Source organism: Macrobrachium rosenbergii, chromosome 42 (assembly GCF_040412425.1).
Source record: "Macrobrachium rosenbergii isolate ZJJX-2024 chromosome 42, ASM4041242v1, whole genome shotgun sequence".
Lineage (NCBI taxonomy): Eukaryota > Metazoa > Arthropoda > Malacostraca > Decapoda > Palaemonidae > Macrobrachium > Macrobrachium rosenbergii.
Genome location: NC_089782.1, coordinates 27,766,183 through 27,776,735, shown reverse-complemented (window position 1 = coordinate 27,776,735; position 10,553 = coordinate 27,766,183). Strand labels below are relative to the sequence as shown.

Sequence of the window (10,553 nt, the reverse complement as noted above, 5' to 3'; positions counted from 1 at the left end):
GAAATAGTCATTTTGTCTTCTCTTAAAGCAATGGATGTTGCCCTTTTTCAGTGCCCGTACCCCTTGAAAACTCAGAAAATGTCCTCGCACCCAAATCTAATATAAATACATTACAAACATATGAAAAGGATTAGTGATACAAACCTTGCTGGCTATCATGTCTCGTACCCCTCAAGTGCCCCAGGTTAAGAACCACTTTCTTAAAGGTTATAAGTTATTCATAATCTTAACCTAAGAGTACGCATCAAAAAAGCTGTTCTGATTTCGAATAAGACCGGCCCAAATTATGACAGGTATGTTTTTTTTATTACATGTTTTATAATCTTTACGCGAGAGTACGCACTAAAAGAAAGATAAATTGAGTACACTGTCGGCTGACACAGCCTACGATATTTCACAGACAAGCGAAGGACTGGCCATGATGGAACTTATTATAAGAGATACTAACACACCGGGCAAAAATTACATATATTTTTAGCATAATAAACACACAAATAACTAAATGAAACCTTCCAGATACTCGGCAGATACAAAAATCAGGTGTCAAAGATACTGAACCCAACAATGCCTATACTTCTACAGGCCTTCAGTCAAAGGGACTACAGAGGATACTTTGCCTACAGTCTAGGGTCAATTTCACAGGAAAAAAATAGATGCGAACGCCACTTCTTGGCTTCCTAAGACCACCAAGTCCTCAGTGACTCTGGAAATGGGTCTGGTCTGCGTTTGGTTGGGTGACCACCAAAAAAGGCCGAACACCCATTGAGCGTCAATCGAGCAGGGGCTTGGGGCTTACAACTTCATTAGAAAATACTTGGAAAAGTTTTGCAAAGAGAAGAAACTTCCTACCATCTCTACTTTGTTCGCATCAAGCTTTTTTTTTTTAATTAGTGAAGGCAAATGCTTTTCCATTCCGTCGGCCTTCCCAGGAGAAATGAACGAGGAAGTGAATCAATTTCGAGTTGCAAATGGCCCTTAAACGTCCCATTTCTGTCATCATTCCGAATCGAGCTTATTGAAGCAGTCTTCGTACTTTTTTCTGTCCTCCGGCTGTGTCGCTATTTGAGGAGGACCAGAAGAGTTAAGAGCGGAGGAGGAGGAGGAGGAGGAGGAGGAGGAGGAGGCGATGGTAGCTTTTATGCCTTCAGTAACATCGGGGGATCCTTTCCAGAGCGTCTCCCAAATTTGCTCAGGACAAACTAAGAACCGGAAACTCGTCTCATCATCTTTCGAACGTCGGCAGATCAAAGGATTTTTATGCAAAGTCTCTCTCTCTCTCTCTCTCTCTCTCTCTCTCTCTCTCTCTCTCTCTCTCTCTCTTCCTTTCCAGCCAGCCAGCGCCCTCCCCTAAAGGAGAAAGAGGACATACGAAGAGTAAAGGAACGTCCCAGGAAATGAAATTCGGTCGGGCCTTTCATGATTCTAACGAGAGCTGATGTGTCATCTTAGTCGAGACGTTGCGAGAGAAAATCAGACGTATAAGATTAAGATGTAAATGAACGTACGGATCAAAATATTGGCCTTTCATGTGTGTGTGTGTGTGTGTGTGTGTGTGTGTGTGTGTGAGAGAGAGAGAGAGAGAGAGAGAGAAAGGATTCAAGAGAGAGAGAGAGAGAGAGAGAGAGAGAGAGAGTTCTTGATGGAGTCAGCCGAATGTCAAATATGTGACACAGGAAGACAGACGGCAGGGCTAAGTCTGCCCAATCTAACTGAGAGAGAGAGAGAGAGAGAGAGAGAGAGAGAGAGAGAGAGAGAGAGACTATAATACTTGACACTTTGACTAAGATACTTGTAACACTTTATGCATAACTAAAATATTTTACACTTCATTCACAAATAAAATACTTGACACTTTATGGATGACTAAAATACTTGACACTTTATGCATAACCAAAGTACTTAACACTTCACATAACACTTCATGCATGACTAAAATACCTGACACTTTATGCATAACCAAAAAACTTGACACTTCATGCATAACTAAAATACTTGACACTTTATGCATAACTAAAATACTTGACACTTCATGCACAACTACAATACTTGACACTTTATGCATAACCAAAACACTTGACACTTTATGCATAACCAAAATACTTGACACTTCATGCATAACCAAAACACTTGACACTTCACACAACTAAAATACTTGACACTTTATGCATAACCAAAATACTTGACACTTCACATAACATTTCATGCATGACTAAAATACCTGACACTTTATGCATAACCAAAATACTTGTCACTTCACATAACACTTCATGCATACCTAAAATACTTGACACTTCATGCATAACTGAAATACATGACACTTCATGCATAACTAAAATACGTGACACTTCATGCATAACTAAAATACTTGACACTTCATGCACAACTACAATACTTGACACTTCATGCATAACTAAAATACGTGACACTTCATGCATAACTAAAATACTTGACACTTCATGCTTGACTAAAATACTTGACACTTCATGCATAACTAAAATACTTGACACTTCATGCATAACTAAAATACTTGACACTTCATACATAACTAAAATACTTGACACTTCATGCTTGACTGAAATACTTGACACTTCATGCATACATACATAACTAAAATACTTGACACTTCATGCTTGACTGAAATACTTGACACTTCATGCATAACTAAAATACTTGACACTTCATGCATAACTAAAATACGTGACACTTCATGCGTAACTAAAATACGTGACACTTCATGCTTGACTAAAATACTTGAGACTTCATGCATAACTAAAATACTTGATACTTCATGCATAACTAAAATACGTGACACTTCATGCATAACTAAAATACTTGACACTTCATGCATGACTAAAATACTTGACACTTCATGTATAACTAAAATACGTGACACTTCATGTATAAATAAAATACTTGACACTTCATGCATAACTAAAATACTTGACACTTCATGCATAACTAAAATACGTGACACTTCATGCATAACTAAAATACTTGACACTTCATGCATGACTAAAATACTTGACACTTCATGCATGACTAAAATACTTGACACTTCATGCACAGCTACAATACCTGACACTATGCACAACCAAAATATTTGAAACTTCATTCATAACTAAAATACTTGACACTTCATGCACAACCAAAATACTTGACACTTCACACAACTAAAATACGATTTTGACACTTTACTCATAACCAAAATAGGACACTTATGCAAAACTAAAATATTTTACACTTCATGCATAACCAAAATACTTGACACTTCACATAACTAAAATACCTGACACTTCACATAACTAAAGTACTTGACACTTCACATAACTAAAATACTTGACACTTCACATAACTAAAATACTTGACACTTCATGCATAATTTAGTTCTTAAGACATTTTGAAATGTCTTAAGAGACACTTCAGAGGAGGACATTCCAGCCCATCGATTTTGGGATTAGTACGATTTGATGAAGAAAGAGGAGGAGTAGGAGGAGGAGGAGGAGTAGGAGGAAGACGATAAGAAGCGCGGTGAGGAGAATGAGGGAGGAGGAAGAGGAGAAGGAAAGAGGGGGGGAGGGGGAATCAAGAGGCAAGCTCTCTAGAAGGATTTTAAGCTCAAGAAAAGAGGGAATGAGGAATGTCACTAAATTTTCTGTAAGTTTTATGACTCACACTTTTGAATTCTGGTTCCAGGAGTCTCAGACCTTCGAGGTCCGGGTCCAGAGGTCCACAAGAGGCCGTTTTTCCTGATGTATGTCCTAATGACCTTTTTCTCCGGCGTTTCAAGATATTTGCCATTCCTTAACCAAGACTAAACAACAGTGACAACAACAATCACAACAACAATAATACAAGTGACATTGCTGTTTGTGATCACTATATTAATTATTGATAATTACAACCAGCATTAGATACTGAAAAAATATAATAATCTCCCAGCCAATGGGAAAATATAAAAAAAATAGACATCAAACAACTATTATTTACTATTATTCAGAAGATGAACCCTATTCACATGGCACAAGCTCACCAAAGGGGCCACTGACTTATTATTATTATTATTATTATTATTATTATTATTATTATTATTATTATTATTATTATACAGAAGATGAACCCTATTCATATGGTACAAGCCCACCAAAGGGGCCACTGACCTGAAATTCAAGAAGCTTCCAAAAAAAAAAAAGTTAAGTATACCTTAGTTTAACCAGACCACTGAGCTGAATAACAGCTCTCCTAGAGAGTACTGGCCCGAAGGATTAGATTTATTTTGCGTGGCTAAGAACCAATCGGTTACCTAGCAACGGGACCTACAGCTTATTGTGGAATCCGAATCACATTATGACGAGAAGTGAATTTCTATCACCAGAAATAAATTCCTCTCATTCTTCATTGGCCGGCCGGAGAGTCGAACGCTGGGCCAACAGCGTGCTAGCCGAAGAGCTCTACCCACCCCTCTAATGAAGAACGAAGAAGCTTCCAAAGAATATTATGGTGGTCATTAGGAAGAAGTCAGATGAGCCAATTGGGGAAATACAGAAAGGGGAGATTCGCTTATTAAAAAAGGAAAAAATAATAAATTAAAATAAAAAAGAAGAAAGAAAAAAAAGAAAACAAGTAAAAAATGCGCAGGAGAGTCTTCGGCGCAATCGAGTTTTCTGTACAGCCGCTACAGCGCATAATCAAGGCCACCAAAAATGGATCTATCTTCCGATGGTCTCGGTATAATGCTGTATGAGCCGCGGCCCATGAAACTTTAACCACGGCCCGGTGGTGGCATATCCTATATTGTTGCCAGAAGCACGATTATGGCTAACTTTAACCTTGAATAAAATAAAACCTACTGACGCACGAGGGCTGCCAATTTGGTATGCTTGATGATTGAAGGATGGATGATCAACATACTAATATGAAGCCCCCTAGCCTCAGTAGTTTTTATGATCTGAGGGCGGACGAAAAATGTGCGGACAGAAAAAAAGTGCGGACTGAATAAAGTGCGGACAGAAAAAGTGCGGACAGAAAAAAGTGCGGACAGAAAAAAGCGCGGACAGAAAAAGTGCGGACAGAAAAAAGTGCGGACAGAAAAAAGTGCGGACAGAAAAAAGTGCGGACAGAAAAAGTGCGGACAGAAAAAAGATCGAACAAAATAAAGTGCGGACAGAAAAAGTGCGGACAGAAAAAATGCAGACAGAATAAAGTGCGGACAGAAAAAGTGCGGACAGAAAAAAGCGCGGACAGAAAAAGTGCGGCCAGAATAAAGTGCGGACGGGCAGACAAAGCCGGCACAACAGTTTTCTTTTACAGAAAACTAAAAAATAAATAAATAAAGGGATAAAAAGAGAACACGCTTGAACCCAGTCACAGACCTTTGCAAGAGAGAGCAATATGAGTCGCGAGGGTCCTCCAAGCACAGATAATTCGGACTGATTAATGTTTAAGGCCCTTTAATCACTGCCTGTTAAATTAAGGAGTAATTAGCCAATAATTAACGATCAGAAGAGACGAGACGAGCGAGAGAAAGCGACCATTTCGAGAGATGGAGACGACCCGTTGAAATGGCGTCGCAGCTGCGAAGGTCGTCGGAATGAATGATTTTTTTTGGGGGTGGGGATAAGCGGAAAGTTGGAATTCTTTGATTCTGGGCAGACTAGACTGACAGTAGTCTTCATTATCATCATCATCATTGTAAGTATCATCATTATTCTAAGCAAAATCATCATGCTAAGCATCATCATAATTATATGCATCATCACCATTATAATGATAATCAACATCATTATAAGCATCATCATTACTGTAAGCATTATAAGCATCATCATCATTACTGTAAGCACTATAAGCACCATCACCATTGCTGTAAGCACCATCATCATCACTATAAGCATCATCATCATCAAAGGGCCTCCGTGAAACTCCGCCAATCGTGTCTTCCCTGTGCTTTCACTTCCACTCATCTCCACTCACCTCCAGCCTCCCGTCTCGGTTCTTAATCAAGTAGGACCGAGATCTTCCAACCCCTCTATTTTCTGACAGAGGAAGAAATCTTGCTAATTCTCCTTATATATTCAGAGAGAGAGAGAGAGAGAGAGAGAGAGAGAGAGAGAGAGAGAGAGATGCTCCATTCACAAAAGATTACAAAATAAAAAAAATACAACGAACTTTTCTCCGTTGTTTAAAACATGGTAGTTATCCGAAATAAAAAAACTAATCACTTTTGACTTGAGAGAGAGAGAGAGAGAGAGAGAGAGAGAGAGAGAGAGAGAGAGAGAGAGAGAGAGAGAGAGAGAATGCTTCATTCACAAAAATAAAAAAAAATACTACAAACTTTTCTCCACAGTTTAATAAGGTGGTAGTTACCTCAAATAAAAAACTAAAATACTTTTGACTTGAGAGAGAGAGAGAGAGAGAGAGAGAGAGAGAGAGAGAGAGAGAGAGAGAGAGAGAGAGAGAGAGAGAGAGATGCTTCATTCACTAAAGATTACAGAAAAAAATAAAATACTACGACCTTTTAAATCTGAAATAAAAAAAAACTAAAACACTTTTGACCCGACTTAAAAGCTCACCACTCGCGCCAATCGGTCCCAAAATCCAGGTGACACCTCATACGAGGACCTGGAAAACGTCGAAGTTTTTGACGACACAGAGACTAAGGTCTCTCTCTAGAAGATCACTAATCTTTGGATTAATGCGATCTGAGAGAGAGAGAGAGAGAGAGAGAGGAGGATCTGGAAGACAGACACACACACACACACACACACACAAACACGCAAATCTGCTAAAGGCCACAGAGGTACATTTGGAAATTCAACTGAGTTTTCTTACACAAACATGGGATGTCATCACTCGAGGATCCAGGGAGGGGGGGGGATCTGGGCACGTGCCCCCCCCAAGAAAAATAATGATAAAATAATAATATTGAAGATTTAGATAATAATAACATAGATAAATATAAAAATGGGGAAAAAATTTGAAAAATCGATTGAAAAATTATATATATATACACATACACACACACACACACACATATATATATATATATATATATATATATATATATATATATATATATATATATATATATATATATATATACACATACATATATATATATATATATATGTGTGTGTGTGTATATAATATGAAAATTGGTGGCCCCCATGAAATTTTTCTGGACCAGCTAGTGGATGTCATCGTATAAATTTTTCAATAAGGATACAAAATATTAGTGTCTGTTTTAGGTCTACAGAAACATCCTACAAAATCCTTCAAGTGTCCTCAGCATCCCGAAATAAGCAACATTCTTCCCACTTGTCATCAGCAAATTGTTTTTCTCCTTTCCATGTCGTTTTCTCTTTTAATATTTTCTTTTTCTCTTGACTTATTTTACAATAACGTTTTGGTTTTCTTATCGAATCTACATTCATTTTCCTTTATTAATATCATAATTATTCAATCAGTGTCATTCACTATCGCTAATTATTTCTTTCATCATTACTTTTAGTATTTTATTTTTTTGTTTTACAACCATTATTTCTTGTTGTAATAACAACAGAAGTACTACAACTTTTATTACTAAGACTGATTAGGATCATTATAATTTTAAGATATATTTATAGAAATCTTTCTAAAAAAATAAAACATTACAAAAAGATTACCACCGCAGACTATAATGAGCATTATAACATTACAAAAGTATTTGATAACTTCTGTAAATACTTCTATCAGAAATGAATGAAAAAATAGAAGATTCCAATATGATTACCACTTCTTACTAGAACGATCATGATTATCATATTAACGAAAGTATTTGGTAACTTCTATATTATTTCTATCAAAAAAGAATGAAAAAATAGAAATTCTAATAAGTTTACCACCTCTGACTATGATAATCATTATCATAATATTACGAAAGTATCTGATAACTTCTATAAATATTTCTATCAAGACAGAATGAAAAAATAGATTCCAATAAGTTTACCACCTCTGACTATGATAATTATTATCATTAGCATTACGAAAATAAATTTCTATAAATATTTCTATCAAAAACGAATTCAGAAACAAAATTCTAATAAGATTACCACCTTTGACTATGATAATCATTATCAGAACATTACAAAAATATTTGATAATTTCTATAAATATTTCTACCAAAAACGAATTCAGAAACAAAATTCTAATATGATTACCACCTCTGACTATGATAATCATTATCAGAACACTACAAAAATATTTGATAACTTCTATAAATATTTCTATCAAAACGAATTCAAAAACAGAAATTCTAATAAGATTACCACCGCAGACTATGATAAGCATTATCACAATATTACGACAGTACCCATAAATATTCTCAAGCAAAAAAGAATGAAAAAATGGAAAATTCCAATAAGATTACCACCGCAGACAACGAATAAAACCCACAACACCTAATTACAAAATGCTCGACGCTCAAAACGAGCAATTAAGCCCAATCATCCTGCTCTCGCAAGGCAGAACAAAGAGACAGAAGTGGTCCACAGAGCACATAATATTCGATTTTAAAAGCCACATTAAGAGGGCCATTATCGCCACCGGTTCAATTAAGGGGTAATTATCTCTCATAATTTTCACTGGGGTGGGGAGGGGAGGGGCGAGGTAGGGAGAGAGACAGAACGACCTTTTGCAGTTTAGTGAAGGCTACAAATTGAGATGGCGTCTCCTAAGGGAGTGTCTGGAACTTCCAGGGAAAGTCTGGAAGAGGCGACTGATGCACGGTGATTGTCTTGCTTGGGGTTGGGGGAAGGGTGGGTCTATGTTTGTCTTGACAGCTGGGGGGATTTCTTTGATTGTCTTGATAGCAGGGAAAAGGGTCTGGGTCTATGATTGTGTTGATAGCAGGGGGGGAGGGTGAGTCTATAATTGTCATGATAGCAGGGGAAGGGTGGGTCTATGACTGTTTTGATGGCTGGAGGATATCTTTGATTGTCTTGATAGCAGGGGGAAAGGTGGGTCTATGATTGTCTTCATGGCTGGGGGAAGGGGGGATATCTTTGATTGTCTTGATAGAGGAGGGGGAAGGGAGGGTCTATGATTGTCCTGATGGCTGGAGGAAGGAGGATATCTCTGATTGTCTTGATAGCAAGGGGTAGGGTGGGTCTATGATTGTCTTCACGGCTTGGGGAAAGGGGGATAACTTTGATTGTTTTGATAGCTAGGGGGAAAGGTGGGTCTATGATTGTGTTGATGGCTGGGGGAAGGAGGATATCTCTGATTGTCTTGATAGCAGGGGGTAGGGTGGGTCTATAATTGTCTTGATGGGTGGGAAGGAGGATATCTCTGACTGTCTTGACAGCAGGGGAAGGATGGGTCTATAATTGTCTTGATGGGTGGGGAAGGGGGGATATCTCTGACTGTCTTGACAGCAGGGGAAGGATGGGTGTATAATTGTCTTGATGGGTGGGGAAGGAGGATATCTCTGACTGTCTTGACAGCAGGGGGGAGGGATGGGTCTATAATTGTCTTGATGGTGGGGAAGGAGGATATCTCTGACTGTCTTGACAGCAGGGGACGGATGGGTCTATGATTGTCTTGATGGGTGGGGAAGGAGGATATCTCTGATTGTTTTGACAGCAGGGAGAAGGATGGGTCTATAATTGTCTTGATGGGTGGGGGAAGGAGGATATCTCTGACTGTCTTGACAGCAGGGGGAAGGATGGGTCTATAATTGTCTTGATGGGTGGGGGAAGGAGGATATCTCTGACTGTCTTGACAGCAGGGGGAAGGATGGGTCTATAATTGTCTTGATGGGTGGGGGAAGGAGGATATCTCTGACTGTCTTGACAGCAGGGGAAGGATGGGTCTATAATTGTCTTGATGGGTGGGGAAGGAGGATATCTCTGACTGTCTTGACAACAGGGGAAGGATGGGTCTATAATTGTCTTGATGGGTGGGGAAGGAGGATATCTCTGACTGTCTTGACAGCAGGGAAGGATGGGTCTATAATTGTCTTGATGGGTGGGGAAGGGGGATTTCTTTGATTGTCTTGATAGCAGGGGGAGAAGGGTGGGTCTATGATTGTCTTGATGGCTGGGGGTGGGGAGACCAGTGATCATGTTTACAGGGGAAAACATTACAGACTAACATGAGAGAGAGAGAGAGAGAGAGAGAGAGAGAGAGAGAGAGAGAGAGAGAGAGAGAGAGAACTGTATCACTGTTTCCAGAAGGTAGTACAATGAAGCATATCAAAATTCATGAAAACCTGGTAACACAGTGCATTTAATAATAATAATAATAATAATAATAATAATAATAATAATAATAATAATAATAATAATAATAATAATAATAATAATAATAAAATTCACACACTACATGACTGAGAATTACGAAGAAACTCAACCCGTTCCAGGTGAGACGAGATGCACCTGTTAATTAAGGTAGGGTGAGGGTACAGTGACTCATTATAATCAAGAAGTAGGGTATGAAATCGAGAAGTCCAGAAACCTTTGTTGGTTTCATAATGATGAGTATAATGAGGACAAAAACCAACTCATCGTAATGATGGTGAA

General features: G+C 38.3%; 1 protein-coding gene across 1 annotated transcript in view; it reads right to left on the bottom strand.

Moving 5' to 3' along the window:
* Positions 1 to 10,097, bottom strand: part of LOC136827772 (uncharacterized) — a 16,934-nt gene extending 6,837 nt beyond the window's left edge. The window contains exons 1-5 of the mRNA XM_067085232.1: positions 9,676 to 10,097; positions 9,327 to 9,538; positions 6,567 to 6,615; positions 5,757 to 5,935; positions 1,034 to 1,226 (exon numbers count right to left, since the gene is read on the bottom strand). Of these exons, the coding sequence (XP_066941333.1) occupies positions 1,034 to 1,226; positions 5,757 to 5,935; positions 6,567 to 6,615; positions 9,327 to 9,538; positions 9,676 to 10,097 (1,055 nt within the window). The remainder of the gene's footprint in view (positions 1 to 1,033; positions 1,227 to 5,756; positions 5,936 to 6,566; positions 6,616 to 9,326; positions 9,539 to 9,675) is intronic.
* Between the last annotated feature and the right edge of the window lie 456 nt (positions 10,098 to 10,553).